The 17,380-nt window shown below is 44.7% G+C and overlaps 1 protein-coding gene and 1 non-coding gene across 2 annotated transcripts in view; one reads left to right on the top strand and one right to left on the bottom strand.

The window, feature by feature from the left end:
* Nucleotides 1-17,380, top strand: part of PLB1 (phospholipase B1) — a 65,582-nt gene that overhangs the window by 45,727 nt on the left and 2,475 nt on the right. Inside the window, exons 28-36 of the mRNA XM_067564798.1 lie at nucleotides 40-139; nucleotides 1,265-1,316; nucleotides 3,341-3,421; nucleotides 4,965-5,030; nucleotides 7,470-7,564; nucleotides 11,778-11,859; nucleotides 13,055-13,159; nucleotides 14,403-14,498; nucleotides 17,067-17,141. Of these exons, the coding sequence (XP_067420899.1) occupies nucleotides 40-139; nucleotides 1,265-1,316; nucleotides 3,341-3,421; nucleotides 4,965-5,030; nucleotides 7,470-7,564; nucleotides 11,778-11,859; nucleotides 13,055-13,159; nucleotides 14,403-14,498; nucleotides 17,067-17,141 (752 nt within the window). The remainder of the gene's footprint in view (nucleotides 1-39; nucleotides 140-1,264; nucleotides 1,317-3,340; nucleotides 3,422-4,964; nucleotides 5,031-7,469; nucleotides 7,565-11,777; nucleotides 11,860-13,054; nucleotides 13,160-14,402; nucleotides 14,499-17,066; nucleotides 17,142-17,380) is intronic.
* On the bottom strand, nucleotides 3,853-3,923 carry TRNAG-GCC (transfer RNA glycine (anticodon GCC)). Its single transcript has one exon. It is a non-coding gene; the product is annotated as a tRNA-Gly (tRNA).

Here is a 17,380-nt window from a genome sequence, read left to right on the forward strand (position 1 = left end):
GTACACCGGGTGACCAGCATGTCTTCTCCTGTCTTTAAGATATTCTGAAAAAGTTTAATCCAGAACTCTTCGGCTTCTCCACTGGCACCATAAAGGAAACAGCCGGGTTCAACTTAGCAGTGGGAGGCGCCAAAGCAAAGTAAGCATAATCACACCCAGTCCTAGTCCGGGAGATTGTGGGATGAGGAGCTGATGGACTGGCAGGTGAAGACTGAACTGCTCCCCAAGGCTGAGGTCACTCTTGAGTTAATACTAATTGTCAAACCAGTTGTTCTTTAATGGCTGAGTCTATCTATTTATACTGTGCATGTCTCCATGGCATAATATTCTTTCTTCTGAATATTTGGAGGGTGTGTTTTTGTTTGTGATTTCTTCCACATGGGAGAGAGCTCATCTTTTGACTAGACCTTCCAATCCTGTATCTCCTGAGTCCAAGACCAGTGCTTTAACCACAAGACACTCCTTATTCCCACAGTGAATTTTCCCATAAGCCTTTTATATGTAGGTCACTGGTTCAATGTCAGATCAGGGCTGTAAAGACCTGAAAGCCATTGCCATCTCCCAGCTGCTCAGTGACGTCTGGGCAATGAGATGGTGTGTCTCAGTGCACCAGAACCCACTGCCACCATTCTTAGCATTGAAAGCTCGCCTGATGGCAGCACTAGTAGAGCAGCAGAGGATCGAATGCGCTATGGAGAGTGAACTCCCCTCTCCTTCCTTCTGAATGACTCCTTCAGAGCCAATAGCAAAACGTGCAGGCAGCCTTTATTATCGCTGCACCCAATCCATGGATACACAGAGCACTGCAGTCTCCAGGACCGTTGATCCAGTACCTTTCAACAGCACTAAATTTACTTAAAAGCGAGTTGCACGTTAGCCGGCAAAGCTCGTGAGGCAGTGAAACACCTTGTAGTCTCCAAGAGCAGGTTCGGGAATTGAATGTTTTCCTCCAAACACAATCCATTTGAAGCAGTCCTTCAAGAAGAACAACTTACCTCCACTGTCCTGCTGCTTGGCAGCCATCCTGGCTGGAGCCCTTGCAGCTCAGATTCTCCACCTGTGCAGCTGCTGCCTTGCGGAGTTTCCCTTTGATTGTTTTCACACATGAGCCGTCGCTTTCCCTGCATGGCCCTGCTGGTCCTGAAGTTCCATAAAATGAGGAGGGGAGAGCAAGGGGGAGAAACTGCAGCCTTCCCAACTTGTGTCCATTCTGCTCATCATTTCAGAACAAGCATGTGAATGCTCATCTTTCCTCTCTCCACAGCAATATGTCAACCCAGGCACGTGAACTGGTGGAGCTAATGAGAGGCAGCTCGGTAAGTGCATAGCTTCTTTAACCCGTCTATAATCCATGTCGCATGTTTGGGTACTGGGGAGAGGGGTTGGCAAAAGGATCAAGCCATTTGTGACTGGTGACTTGGAAATGTTTGTTTCAAGGTGTGTGTGCAGAAGGTGGCTCAAGGCAGCCAGGAGATTGTTATTTAGTTATCTATATTAACCCTGATCAGGCCTGGGTTCCCATTGCACTAGGTGCTGAACAAACATGTAGGAAGATATAGTCCCTGCCCTGTAGAGCTAAAAATGTAATTTAAGACAAGGTGCACCGAATAAGTGTAACAAAGAATAGGGATGGGTGCTGGGCCAGGGCTACAGAGGTGAACAATGGGCATAACTTAATGGTTCTGAACCACTGGAAAGTTGAAGTGAGGAAGATGGGAGGATACACAGGTAGGTTGGAGAAAGGGAAGGGACTGGGAGACCAGTATGAATGGTGGTCAGGGGATTGGAATGGGGGAGTGAGAGGAGAGAAGAAAGGACAGAGGCAAAGATGGAAGTAGGTGGCCTGGTGAGGTTGTGGAGACAAAAACAAGTGAATTAAAACTGGCAGCAGCAGTGAGTCAAGTGTCTCACGTAGAGGGATAGGTGGGCCTGCCGCTCACCCCCAGAGTCCCTGCCCCAAGGAGGTTGCAGTGATGCTTTGCTGGTGAGGGAATGGCTGTAGCCTCCCCCGGAGGTCAGGCCATCTGAAGCTATGGCCCTGGCCAGATGAGGGGGAAGGGGAATCAGGAGATATGAGGTGACCTGCTGCTTACTCCAGAGTGCTGCTTTTTCTGGTGTGTGTGAGAGAAGACACCTGGTCTCCCTCCTCAAGGTGTTGGTGGGGCCTAGCTGGGATGATGGGTGTTTGAGAGAGTGGGAGTGCCCAGTGCTCCCTGGCCCCTGCTGGATGATGGGTAGGAGTATTGAAAAGGCAGGGCTCTCCAAAGCATGTGTCGCTGTGTAGCCACGCACTGGACAGATGCCTTGGGCTGACGTTACAGCTAGTTATTCTGCATTATTAATTTTTTGGCAGGGTGCAGGAAAAAAGAGTCTGTCTCTGAGAGGAAAAAGTGGCATTTGAGTAAAAGACTAAATTGCTCTTTGGTTTAGCAGAGCATGTTTCCTTTCCTTCACCCCTTTAAAAACAGTGGGCAGGACTCTGTCCTGCCTTGCACCCCCTGGAGGGCAAGGGGGAAGGAATGAGATGAGAATTCAGCCCTTTGGTGATTCCCAGGCCCTTCCTCTATTTGTGAGATAGATTCACAGGCTTTAGTTATGTAAACTCTCTGCCCTAAAAATAGATGGCTTCCATTCCTGTCTTTGTACTGCATGTTACAGAATGTTTTCCACTGAGTTCCAGCTCTCAGCAGCCGCTATTGTTGGCTGGTGGTGACGTGGATTTAGCAGCTGCCCTGATGAGCCCAGTGAAGTCACCAGCCTCCTAGACTCTTCTGTTTTAATCCAAATGTCTACCCCCCAGGGCATGCCTCTCTCCTTTTCAGCATTCCTGCTGGTACTCACTCAGCTGGCAGGGATTCCCAGTGACTCACATTCCACTGAAGCAGCATTAATGCATCGTTGTCTAATCTTTTCCCCCTCCCCTGCTTACTGCGACACTGCACCCAGCATTTGGCCCTAACCCGTAGATCTCTCCACCCCTGCTACCAAAATCCATTTGGAACCGTGGTCTCTCAGTAAACAGAACATTGTACAGCTACCCTGACACCCTACTAGGCAGCTGCTAATTCCCTTTTCTGAAGGGAATTTCATAACAAAAGCCAGGATGTATTCCACACTGCCTCCCCGCGCTGCCTCCCTCCACCCCCTCATTTCCCCTCAGGCACACACACACAGTTTTCTGACTTCACTTTTCCCATTGTTAATTCAGAATGGCTCATTTTCATTGTTTTGACATTCTTGATATACTCCATTTAACTATATTTGTAAATGTTGCCTCCACATCCCTAACCAATTTTGAGCTGTTAGAACATTGCACTCTATTCTTTTTATGTGTCACTAGAAAATTAACTTCAAGGAGGACTGGAAACTGATCACTCTCTTTGTTGGAGGCAATGACCTGTGTCATTACTGCTTGGACAGGGTATGTATCTAGGAACTGGGCACATAGCTCTGGGTGCTTGGCAGATGAACAAGGTTCATTTCCCCTTAGTCAGACAGCCAATGCCCTTGTACCTCAAAAAAGCAATGAGAACTTGTTTATTTCATACCTCCCTTATCTGAAATGAGTGTGCTACTTTTACAGTCTGATATTGTAGCTCTTGATCAGGTCTTCCTTAGTAGGAGTCATTATTTAAGAGCTAAAGATCTATCCAGCACTGTACAACACACAAAAGAAGATACAGTCCCTGCCTTGAGGAGATTGCAATCAAAATAGATCAAACAATCCAAATGTGATATAGAATAATAGAATATTAGAGTTGGAAGGGACCTCAGGAGGTCACATCTAGTCTAACCCCCTCCCCTGCTCAAAGCAGGACCAACCTCAGCTATATCATCCAAAAAGCACTCAACTGCATTGGCCGGGAATCGAACCCGGGCCTCCCGCGTGGCAGGCGAGAATTCTACCACTGAACCACCAATGCAACTGTATGATGAGCCTTCATGTATTCTTACTGAGAGATTGAAGTGTCATCGTGTTCTGGAAAGTGACTCCATAAAAATGCCAGAAGGGGGTTCTATGTTTCTGGTCTCTCTCAGTTAGGGTTGTTACCCTTCCAGGATTGTCCTGATTAATCTTTAATTAAAGATTATGTCATGTGATGAAACCCCCAGGAATATGTCCAAACAAAACTGGCAACCCTATTGGCACCAGAGCAAATACAATCACTTTACAAGTAGAAAAGTCTTTTCCTAACGACTAGCCCTACATGCTCACCATACTGATCTGAGAGTCAACCTGGGTTCTTTCCTTCTCACACATCATCCCCAGTAATAAAGGTTTGGCAGGACAAATTATGGGACTGCACCAGCACACATTGATATCAATAGGAGTCTTTTCATTGACTTTTTGTCGATGCTAGATTAGGGCCTATGTCCCCCATAACACTCTTGCAACTCCATGTGCAAAGTGGGGTTGCATAGGTATCACTTAGTGCCTAATTTGGCCTGCAGAACCATTTATTACTGGAGATTATGTACTGGAGGAAAGAACCCTGCTTGATTCTCAGATCCCAGGTTTAATTTCCAAGGCTGGCAGTTAGGAAAACAAATCTGTTTGTAAATGGCACAAACTTGGTCTGGAGTCAGTAAAACACATTAAACATGATTTATTCAGTCATTCTTCAGAGTAGAAATGCACCTTAAAAGAAAGCTGTCTAGAATTGTTATAAAACAAGAGGGTTTGGACTGGGATTAAAGGCATGTATTAGTCACATGGAAATGCCACGATTACTAGACAAGCTGCACATATGTCACAATAGAAACAGAACTCAGTAGCTATCTGCTCAAAAAATACAGGCTTGTGTTATTGGAGATAAAAAGGAGCATTTGGTCAGTAGCAGAAAATCTATCCTGTTGCAGGCCTCACCAGGGCCTAGAGGTTATAGAATGGACTCATTGGTATTTTTCAGCTACGGTTTCTTGCACACTGGAGAAATGACTGATCTAATTTTCCTTTTATACAGAAGACCTATTCAGTAGAAAATTACGTAAAACACCTTCAGGACGCTCTTGATATCCTTTACAAGGAGGTAAGATTTTAAGATACTCTAGTAGGCTGAATTCTTGGCAATCACACTTAGATATTTCTCACATCTGACAGTGTCCATGATCATGTTTCATTCAAGGCCTTCCTCCAAATAGCTAGAGTAGTAATGTTAACACTGACTAATAGTCCAATGACCTTGCTAGGTAAAGGGTAGGAAAGCGCTGGGCTGCTGTTTTGGGAAAACTACCGCATAGGGTTCCCTGCTATGGTCATTTGGTACCAGGAGTCATTTCCCCATGTGAATGGCATGAGCTAGGAAAAACCAAAAAACTAGAGCGAACAAAAATCTTCCATCAAATCACGGACTACATAGCTCAGTTGAATTTAGGAGATGTTTTCTGAGCAGTCAAACTTCCCTGAATGTCGGATAGTGCCTCCTGCACCTCTACAGAAAAAAAGCAGAAGAGCAGAGGAAGAACTGACTGTTCTTGATTTTCACACTTCAATTGGGGCGGGGAGCGGGAAGGATACAAATCCACTGCAAAAGCTGAACAATGTAATCATGAGCCCTATGCATTCTGCAATCATGCAGCCTCAGAACTTTTTACAGAATCCTCCTCTTGCCTACTCCTCAACTTGGCATTTTGCTACAGAATCTAAATATTCTTTTAGGTTTTTTTAAAAATTGCATTTCTAGCCCTTGTGGCTGTGAAAATAACATAAGAGGACAAAAGAAGAGGAAGGATGATCAGTGGTTAGGGCACTAGCCTAGGACTTGGGAGACTTGGGTTCAATTTCCTGCTCCATCCCAGGCTTCCTGTGTGACCTTGGGCAAGTCACATACCCTCGTGCCTCAGTTTCCCATCTATAAAATGAGAATAATAGCTCTGCCCTGCCTCATAGTGCAGTGGGGACTTCTGAGGATACTTTAAAGACTGGAGTGATCAGATACTATGATCAGGGAACCATGTAAGTACCAAAAGATGTATAATTTGTTTAAGGGTATATATGTTCCCTGAAAAATATTTTGACTTAAAGGCAGGGCACGCATACACAAGCATATAATGCATGCACATACATATGCACACTGATCCCTACACATTCCGCCATGAATGCACCTATACCCCTATATTCTCACACACACGTGCCCACACATAATGTTGCAGCGTCTAACGGATAGCATCAGAACTGACTGTAACACAGTGGCTCTGCTACAAAGAGCAAGAGGTGACCATATGTCACAGCTGTACCATTCCTGCAGGTTTTATTCCAAGAAAACACTAATTAGCTACTTAATCTTTTGGCTAACTCCCATGAGAGTGGAGTCAAGTAGCTGCAGCTAGCCATGTGAGACTAGCCACATTCTTCATCATCAACACGAGGATGAAACTTTGCCTTCTGAATCTGCTATAGGCTTAATGCTTCGGAGTCAGTGGGTCTGGACTGAAACGCCTAATGCTAGCAGTGGTGCAGAATGCCGTGTTGGCAAGTAGCAAGGACAAATTCTGAATACCACAGCCAATGGGTTAATAGCGTCAATGAACCATATATAGGCCCAGATTGTGTTCCTATTTACATCTGTTTTACGTGGGTATGATTCTGTGGACATCAGCAGGGTGACTGCTGATTTTCAGTGATGTGACTGAGAGCAGGATCCGGCTTGTCACTTTGTCCCTTAGCACCAGTCCTGGCCAGGCAGGTGATGAGCGATAGTTTCAATCCCACTATGCCTGGAGCACTGAGCTGCGTGTGGTCTTGGTGGAAATGTGGGTCTGTGCACTGAGCGTTTCTTCTCTGAGCTTACTCCAACTTACCTTATAAATTATGTTAAAGTGGTTTTCTCCATCTAGCCCCCAAGAGAAACTTGTTCACATCATAAATCTGGTACCACTGGGTGATAGCCCAGGATCAGCATAGGAAGTGGTGTTGCTGGTCAGGATGGAGGTGCCCTGGCAAAGCCACGTAGTGGCACAGGGCAGGAGTGGCAAGGAATGCTGCAAATCAAGACTTAGTTGTATTGGCTTGAGATTTACATAGATTCTGTTTGTATTCAAGTTTGTATCTGAGACCGATATTTGTTTCCTGAGTATTTCTGCTCCCCTCTCCTCTCTCCGATCCCACATCCTTGCCTTCTCCAGATCACAAATTCACATGCTTTTGCAGTGAAACCAAGTACACAGCACAGCCCCACTTATCACTCTGATTGCTAAACAAAGTGTGCAAGCCTCCATTTACTCTAGACCAAACAGAAATGCTCCAGTGAGTGAGGCTGCATTTCAGCTAACTCCTAGTGGCAGCCAGTGAGTTTGTTGATTCATGTTCACTGTACATCTTCCTCCCTCCTATACACTGCCCTTGTATGCCGCTAATTACTCTGAGTGCAGCATGTACTCACTCTTTCCTATGAGTAGCCTCCCTATATTGTTATGTGACTGTGTCATGCTATGTGCATTAATGCATCTGCTTTCTTTGAACCCTGCAGCTCCCTCGAGCCTTTGTCAACCTGGTGGAGATAATGGAGATCACTGAACTGCGTCAGATAGAAAGGGAAACTTCGGGGTGTGCCATTCCAGGGATGTAAGTGCATAAATCAAATCTCCATCTCTAATGGATGCTATTTTTAGGAATAATCAATATCACTGTGTGACGAGGTCCCGGGGATGTAACCTGGACTGTGAGAATCTGGGCTGTCTCTCACACTGTGATGCTGTTGGCAAGCTACAAACCTCTGACAGGCACCATACTTACACAGCCATCCACAGGCAGGAACACACACAACTGAGCTACATGAATGATCTCCCAGCCACTCATGAACTCTGTGAAGTGGGGGATCAGGCAGTCCCCATTAGTCAAGCAGCTTCCACTGCATACGTGCTCTCTCTGAGAAGTCTCTTGCTAGAGGATTCTTTACTTGATGGGTGTTGATGAGCCATATCTTGACTTTAGCAAAGCTCTTCATACGGTCTCCCACAGTATTCTTGCCAGCAAGTTAAAGAAGTATGGGTTGGATGAATGGACCATAGGATGGATAGAAAGCTGGCTAGATCACCGGGCTCAATGGGAGTGATCAATGGCTTGATGTTTCGTAGGCAGCCGCTAACAAGCGAAGTGCCGCAGGGCTCGGTCCTGGGGCCAGTTTTTTGTTCAACATCTTCATTAATGATCTGGAGAACGAAGTGGATTGCATCCTTCACAAGTTTGCAGATGACACTAAACTGAAGGGATCAGTAAATACGTAGGAGAGTAGGGACAGGATACAGAATGACCTAGACAAATTAGAGGATTGGGCCAAAAGAAATCTGATGAGGTTCAACAAAGACAAGTGTGGAGTCCTGCACTTAGGATGAAGAATCCCATGCACTGCTACAGACTGGGGACGGACTGGCTAGGCAGCAGTTCTGCAGAAAAGCACCTGGGGGTTACAGTGGATAAGAAGATGGATATGAGTCAAGAAGGCTAATTGCATATTGGGCTGCATTAGTAGGAGCATTGCCAGCAGATTGAGGGAAGCGATTATTCTCCTCTATTCAGCATTGGTGAGGCCTCATTTGGAGTACTGTGTCCGTTTTGGGTCCCCCACTACAGGAAGGATGTGGACAAATTGGACAGATTCCAGCGGAGGGCAACGAAAATGATTAGGGGGCTGGAGCACATGACTTATGAGGCGAGGCTGAGGGAATTAGGCTTGTTTAGCTCGCAGAAGAGAAGAGTGAGGGGGGATTTGATAATGGTCTTCAACTACCTGAAGGAGGGTTCCAGGGAGGATGGAGCTAGGCTGTTCTCAGTGGTGGCAAATGACAGAACAAGGAGAAATGGTCTTAAGTGAAGTGGGTAGGTCTACGTTGGATATTAGGAAAAACTTTTTCACTAGTAGGGTGGTGAAGCACTGGAATGGGTTACCTAAGGAGTTGGTTGAATCTCCATCCTTCGAGGTTTTTAAGGCCTGGCTTGACAAAGCCCTGGCTGGGATGATTTAGTGGAGGCTGGTCCTGCTTTGGGCAGGGGGTTGGACTAGATGACCTCCTGAGGTCCCTTCCAAACCTAATCTTCTATGATTCTAACACTCTCCATTGTTGTACCTGAAAAGCTGGTTGTGGCTGTTTGCAACCTCACAACATATTTCAGTGACACATATAGGGATGCTTCATAACTTCACATACAATGATAGCACGAACAGTCCAACAGGATATTAATGTTCAACAGATCAACACTTTTTAAATGATACCTCACAAGACATGCATTGTACCAAACGTATCATCATTCTCTAACCTTGGTGAATATCAGGGTTCCAGGGTGCTACTTTGAGGTACGGAGTGCCACATACTGGTATTAGTAAGGCAACCACACATACTTAACAGCCTCTATCCTCTTGGATGCTATTGAACCTAGGAACGATGATATAGCAGATAGTATAGTCATAATGATGATATTGAGTCCAATTTTTCCCTTACCTACATGGATGCAACTTCTGTTGACTTCAGCAAAAGTTGCATCCTCTTAAACGGGGGCAGCATTGAGGTTACTAAATTCTTGTTTATTCAACTATCAAGTTAGCGTTGGGCTGAAGCCGCAGAGAATGAAACTGGATCTGAATGTCACCAACATCCAGGAACATTTGGAACTGGAGTTCTGGCTCTGTTCCATCTCTATATAAAATCTTATTTTGACAGCAACTAGATCCAGCAAAGCACTTAAATCACAATGTTCCTGACCTTAAGCATGTGAGTAGGTCCAATGATGTCAGTAGAACTTCTGTGCTTAAAGTTAAGCACGTGCTATGCTGGCTCAGGGCCCTATGGAGGAAGGTTTGCCAGCAGTTCTATGACAGTTTTATTCCTTCACAAATACTTTATCTAACCAGGGATGTTGACTCAAGATCACTGAACTAGTCAGCATGGGAACACTAAAGGCTAAAATAAATCTAGGCCCACAGAAACTTACCTAACTGCTAAAAAGCTTCTGCACTCTGGTGAACACCAGCCAAAAACCATCATCTTTCTCTCCAATACTCATTGGTCACTGAGGCTGGGCATCATGCCACATATCACAGTATAATTTTCATAATGCTGAATTTCAAAACCCTTTTTACCTGCCCCGATCCCACATCAGGGTTCGACAACAGTAAATGGCATCCCCAATGCCTGAACCCCTACTCAGCTCCATTCCTTACCCGGCTGGTAGGACCAACCGCTATAGTGCAAACCCTGGAACTCAAGTCTTTGCAGGCAAGTAAATGAGGAACTGCCTTTCAGATCAAAAAGAGCTTATCAAAAAGAAAGGTGACTTGATATATGTATATCAAATATATAAGTATTAGTACTTTCATGGGAAGAAAATACCTGGTACTGAAGTGCCCTTTAATCTAATGGAGAAAGGCATAACAAGGACCAATGGCTGGTGCTGTCAGCAGGTGGGCGTGCTGGTGTGAGTTTCCCTCTGGATGCCGTCTCAGCTTCTGCAGCTAGCTGAATCAGCAGACCTCATTAGCACTGCCCGTGAATAACCGCAGACTTGGTTCAATGGCGAAGGCACTTGGCCAGGTTTATTGTCAAGTGAAGCATGGTGCTAGCACCCCATATGACCTACAGGTACACTAGGACATGTAGGCTTATTACAATGGACTGGCTCAGTTAACAGCGGGAGTTTCCTTATCCTCTAGGTCAGACAAAGATGCCCCTGCTAGGGCCCTCGTCTTATACCCTAATACAAATGAGTATCAACTTGCATCTCTGACGCCAGCTATTGTTCCATACCTTGCCTCCAAATCAATCACAACATCTTCATCCGTCCTCCTGTTTTTACTATTTCAAGGTCGGGGTGTCTCTGTACAATCTTTCATGATTGTGTTCATGCACTACTGAACCTTGGGGAGAGCTTGTACTGGCTCCCTGTATTGTACTGCTGTGAGGGGAGTAGTTGGACTGTCTCCCAGGATTATGTTTCTGCAGTTACCGGGGGAGTTGTGGAATGCTAGTACTTTATTTCTGCTACTGCCTCTTAAAAATGCCAATACGTTAACAGTGCTGTGTTTCTGCCAAGTTCCTGTATCAGTCAGTGAACTTGTAAGAAGGCAAGCAGTTGCAGTTTCCTAAAGCTTGACTTTGGTTCAGGCCTCAGATCTTGCATCAAGCCCAATATTTGGAAGCTTTTCTCTTACTACTACAGCTGGAAGATGAAACGAGACAGATTCAGATTAGGAATTAGGTATTAATTAACTGTGAGGGTGATTAACGGCAGGGAAAAAACCACCAAGGTAAGTGGTAGAGTCTCCATCACTTGATGTCATCATGGATGCTTTTCTGGAAGATATGTTTTAGTCAAACACAAGTTACTGGGTTCAATACAGGGATAACTTGGTGAAATTTACTGGCGTGTGATATACAGGAGGTCCGATTAGATGATCTAATGGTGTCTTCTGACCTTACTTTAAGAATCTATGGAATCCTGCCTTAAAACTTATTTGTAGCTTTTTAAAGTCTAACATACGTGGTCTGCTACAGCTATGTCATGTTAAACAGTTTGGACCTGATTTTCAAAAGAGCTGAGCACCTGCAACTCCTATTGCCTTCAAGTGGAAGTTGTGGGTGTTCAGCACCTCTATAAACAGATGATTCATTGGGGGGAGGGGAGGGTCCCTAAAGCTTTTCTATCCACCTTGAAACTAGTCTGGTGATTTAGCTTCTGCATTTAATATCTTAAGCCGGCTTGATCATCTTTGAACTAAACCATGTTGTTAACGAATACAGACTGTCTTGGGTTGGGGTTGATTTTGGTATTTTTTTCTTTCAAGGAGTGTCTGCCCATGTTTCTTAACCCCCCAGGAAAACTCTCCTGAACTACAAGAAATGAAAAGAATTAACAGAGAGTTTCAGGTAACACCTGGATTCTATTTTCTTAATTGTTCATTTGTGCCTCCATCTCCCCTTTTTGTCATTTCTCTCATCTTCCCCATAGAACTCTAGCGTATTTTAAGAGGTGATGGCGAAAGACACCATTCTGATGTATGTGTAGAGAGAAAACCCAACTACTGTCTGGGCAGTAGTGGTGCAAATTTCCCCATGCTTCACTACCATTGTATTTCAATGAGGAAAGACCATGGCCCTTTTGCTTGGACTGCCAACAATGGCTAATTATTGCCAGTTGTGGTGTTTATTTTGGGTTATGTATATTTGTCTGTTATTAACTTAACTAAGATCTATTCAGATTTCACACAGGCCTCCACATAGCTATTAGATGAGAGGAATTGTCCGTTGTTGTTATGAAAATAGGAATCACCATATCAGATCAGACCCAAGCTCCAACTAGTCCAGTATCATGTCTCCAACAGTGGGGACAGTATCAGATGCTTCTGAGGAAGGTGAACAAATCCCCATACTGAACAATTATTAAATAACCCACCTGTAGGGGACAGTTCTCCCTAACCCCAGGAGTGGGGTATGGTATGGTTAATATGTGACTGGAAGCATGAGGATTTGTAACCATAAACTATTCTCACTTTCCATATGAGCATCTATGGCCAAAAGGTTCAGAAGTGACTACTGATTTTGGGTGCCCTGATTTTTGGGTGCCCAAACTGACACCTTTATAGGGCCTGATTTTTTAAAAAAATACTGAGCACCCACCCTCTGAAAACCAGGTATCTTTAAGATGTGTCAGTTGAGGCACCTAGACTCACTAATCACTTTTGAAAATTTTGGCCCTATTCCTTTTTTAGAATCCTAAGCTTTAGACTTCACTGATGTCATATGGCACTGAGCTGCACAAGTTAATTTGTGCATTGTGTTTATTTTATATATATACACACACACACACATACAATTTCCTTTTATTCACTTTAAATGTGCATAGATAAATTATTCTAATCTAGTCACACTCTCCTCCTAGGGAAGTCTCTCCACACATTCAATAGTTTTCTTGGTCATTTTCTGAACCCTTTTATGCCATCTAGGCTGAATTTATACTATTGATCTAGAGAGGTGGAAGGCTCATATTTTATTATCCTTGTTTGATGGGGAAGATACATTTTGTAAATGACCTTTTTGTTTTGCAACTTGCCATCCCACACAGATCTACAGCATGCTGATGGCCAGCAGTAGTCGCTATGCACAGCGTGAAGATTTTACTGTTGTGGTGCAGCCATTTTTCCGAAGTACCTTCTTCCCACTAGACAGCGTGAGTCCTGTTTTATTACCTACAGCTTTGAGGCCAACATCAAGATTTATTTTGGACCTTAACATCTGTGGGGCAGGGAACATGTCTTCTTTTATGTTTGCACAGTCTCTAGCATATTATGGGCACTGCAAAAAAAATAAAAATAAAAAATAAAAGATAAAAGTAGAAAAAAGAGTATTTCTTGTGAATCTGCTGGAGACATCAGGTGACTTCAGAAAATATGTGAGCTGGGAATGCACTGACTGAAACCTCTCTTAAAAAGCCATAGACAAGCTCTCCTCCCCTTCTCTAGCACTTGTAGTTGTAGTTAGAAATGCAAAAATTCAACATGAAACTCAGCCAAAACCAACCAGTTTTGCATAGTATCTACCCTTCTGCCATATCCTCACAGAACTCCAGCACATTTTAAGAAGTGAATTTGGATTCTGCTGAAAGGTGCCATATTGACACTTGGAGACCAAAGACCAGCTACCATATTGGCAGTAGTAGGGCAAACTTGCCCCACAAAACCTTTGTGCTTCAACTGTATTGACCCACAGTCTTGGGTGTTCACCTGAAAAGCAACCCAAATTCGTCTGAAAGGATTAGGAACCTGAAGCCGAGCTTCAAAAATTCAACGAACAATAATTAACCACATTCTTTCAAACCTGAACTTCATTCAGGATTTGGGTTGATACTGCAGCCACTGGTGTTCCTATGAGATCCTCAGTAGTTAGATAATTTAACCAAGGTGTGATGCAGAAATAACTGGATGAAATTCTCTGGGCTGTGTTATACACCATGTTATGTTATGACTAGATCTTTGGCTCTCGAGATGCTGTCCATAGGCTGCGATGAGGTGGCAGTCCAGGCTGGTTTATAGTAACAGAACAAGAATGCATTATCTGCACACTGATTAGAATCATGAAGTTGGTTTGCCAAGTATTTTTGGCTTTTAAATGTGATATGCTGGGCCTCAAAGTCCGAGGAACCACTGGGGTCATTTATCATAATGAGCCCTTCTGGCTTTAAAATCTATGGATGTTATGCAAATAAGCACTGCCTCTTGATTGGTAGAAATTGTAGATGCTGCTTTATATTGAATAATCATGTGGACTATTGGCCCTGGGAGGTGGAATCAAGAGGCGAGTTTGACCCAACAGCAGAAGGAAAGGAGCCAAGGAGGCTGAAATAGCAGTCTTGTTCACAAGATGGAAAGGATCCTCTGAAGCTGGGCTGAATTCTTACTTTTTTTGAATTGCAGAACGGGAAGCCAGACCTGAGTTTCTTTTCCGTGGATTGCTTTCATTTCACTGAGAGAGGCTATGCTGAGATGGCTGCAGCTCTCTGGAATAATATGGTAAGAGGTCATAGAACAGATCCATATGTATTTACAGATGTACCCTGAAGATGCATGTGAGAAGATGCTCTGATACCACAAGGATAAGTGAGCTATAAATGGATAGATCAATAAGAAGGGAAATGTTTAACTTTGTTAATGACCAGGACCCTCTTCTGCCTTTCCTGGCCTGCAATTGCCTGGGATAAAGCCACCTCATCCTAGCAGGTGATCCTTCTTCACTTTTCCAGAGGAAAATGAGAGATCCTTATAGTCCTGCTGATATGCCCTGAAAGAAAACGTCTTCCCAGTTGGGCAGCCAGGGTTCGTTAAAGTAACATAGGTAAACATTTGGCTCTGTATATCTGCTAAGATTCTGTTTGTCTTTAACACGATTCCCTTCTTAATGAATCTGAACAAAACCTCTTTAGCATCCCCGCAGCCTGAGACCTGCTTTCTGTAATAATGTGAACATGCTCCGCCACACATTGCAGAGTTTATGCTCCAGCATCCTAGATACTGTCTGCTGCTATCCTGCTAGTCACTACTTCCTGCAACTGTGGAAGTTCAAAATTCACTTCCCTGCACCACAGGGTATTCACCGATAGGGGAAGCACGGGATATTTCTTCTTCTACCCTCCATTAGAGTTTTGCTGGGGGAATGGCAGATTTAGAATTCTGCCGGAGTCCTGTCAGTAGACACTGCAGAGGGAATGTGCTGAATCAGTACATTCCCAGCTGCCCATCACATTTGGGCCAGTGCTGTTCCCCATGGGCCCTGTGATGGAAAGAAGGCACTTTATTGTTTTTTCTATTCTGCTTTGCCCAGCCCTGTCCTGTTCCCTGAAAGAGCTCAGCACACTGCAGGCTGGTGGCCAGATGAGAGGAGTTCTCCTCAGTACACATAAAGGGCCAGATTGTGTCTAGCCATCGTGTGGGTATGCCGGGATGGGGTGGGCACAAGGAGCCTGTTCCCCGGCCCTTGTGTTCTCTGTCCCTCCTGCTCTGTGCAAGGGCCAAACACAGTCCTAGTCCCCGTGGTCATGGGAGAAATACACAGGGGACTGCTCCTTTGCAGGGAGTTGTAGGAGCCGTTGTCCTAGCCCCCCTCACCTCCACCAGCACACTGAGCTGGCCAGTGGCGTGGCAGACAGCAGGCTGCTATTCAGAGGGTTAGTTTGGTGTGTGCATGCTGAGGAACTCGGTGGGAAGTGTGCCTCTCCCTTCCAGAGCGCACCTGTAATCAGGCCCCAAGTTAGCAGGCTGGAGTTCCCATTTCACATTGAGTTACAAGTGGGGTATGAATGAAGTGATCTGCTTGCTGCAGATCTCAGCATGTGATCAGCCCATATTCTTGACTCCAAGCCAGATTCCTTCCCCTCCTGGCACAGGAAGTACCAGGTGCACAGATAACCAGAGGACCATAGACAGAGCAGCCCAGCACACATATCATATAGGTTACAGGGACCTCCCCCCTCAGGATGCTTGCTGCCCTCCCCTAAGGTACAGCAAAAATAACGTATGCTCACACCACAGCATGCACCAGTAGGCAGGCCAGAGGGTTTAGACTCTTGTGTGATGTTGGCCTTTACACAGCAGCACAATTCCATGACAGTCAGCAAATCTTTGAATTCCATTGGTTCGCTTCACATCATCTCCGCAGGTGTTTTTTTCATGTAGCTTTCTCCCTTGCTACACTTATTGTTAACACATAAGGCACCATCTCCTGCATCTCACATGTTCCTTGGCTCATCTCTTTCATGTTTCCTTCAATTTCTACTTTTACTTTTTTACAAGACCATAGAGCCAGCAAGTACTCCTAGCATTAACATAAGTGAATCTCATTACTGGAGTCCCTTTCCCTGTCTCACCTCTGGAGTTGTTATGATATTATGCCTGTCTACCATTGGTACTTTCTTCCCTTCCCCCTCTCTCCTCACTTGAGGTCTGGAGAGGCAGTAGTAGATAGTTAAAGGGAGTGGCACACTCCCCCGGTGCTGATTTTTATTCTCTCCAAAAACTGCTGCAAGAGAAAGTTTGGCCTCCCTCTATGGACCAAAACCTACAATTGTTATTTAGACAAAATTCCTGGTGTATTCCTTGTATGAGTGAAGATTGCAGAGATTAATCTATTCTATGCCACCACTATCACCTTGGTATCTGAGCACCTTCCAATAGTGCCTTAAATGAGGTAATTGCCATCTATGGTTCATTCGCTCTCATCCTCTGCCTTGGGGGGTAATTGCATCTGAAGTGAAGTGTTTTGTTTTGGTAGAGCACTCTGTATTTATGGCAGAAAAGGCAACATCAAGGAAGCATACTTTCCACTTGGAGCAGAAGGTGGGGAGGCTTGTGATGGGTCTGTCCTTCCTGGGGAGTTTGTTCCACAGATAGGATAGCAGTTCCCAATCCTTTTGGTCCTGGACTTCCAAAATGGCTGAAAAATTGTCCTGTGACCCATCACATCCAGAACCCCTTGCAGGTGCAAAGGAGTATGTGATTTGATAGAATAGTGTAACCCACCCAAATCAGGAGAGTTTGGGAGGAAAACATCACTGATACGTTTGCTGTGCCTCTTTTCTCCTTCAGCTGGAGCCAGTTGGTCGAAAGCAGAGCTACAATAACTTCACCCATGATAGATCGAAACTCAAGTGTCCAACCTCAGTAAGTAAACACCGCACTATAGCCTCACCCATGGGCGCCCTTTGTTTTCTCTTTCCTTCTTGCCAGCAATATAATGCAAGCTGGTTAAAAGATTGCATTCTTTTGTGGGTTTTAAATAGCACAAAAATTCTCTGGTTTTGCGACAAAAAACCGGAAGTTTTCAGGAAGGTCTGCTCGTTGGGATTTAGTAAAAAAATGCATCATTGCCCCAGTGAGAATCTCTCATTTCAACCAGTTTT

The sequence above is a fragment of the Emydura macquarii genome, unplaced genomic scaffold, assembly GCF_026122565.2.
Source record: "Emydura macquarii macquarii isolate MOO-44397 ecotype Brisbane River unplaced genomic scaffold, CSIRO-AGI_Emac_v2 contig_2676, whole genome shotgun sequence".
Lineage (NCBI taxonomy): Eukaryota > Metazoa > Chordata > Testudines > Chelidae > Emydura > Emydura macquarii.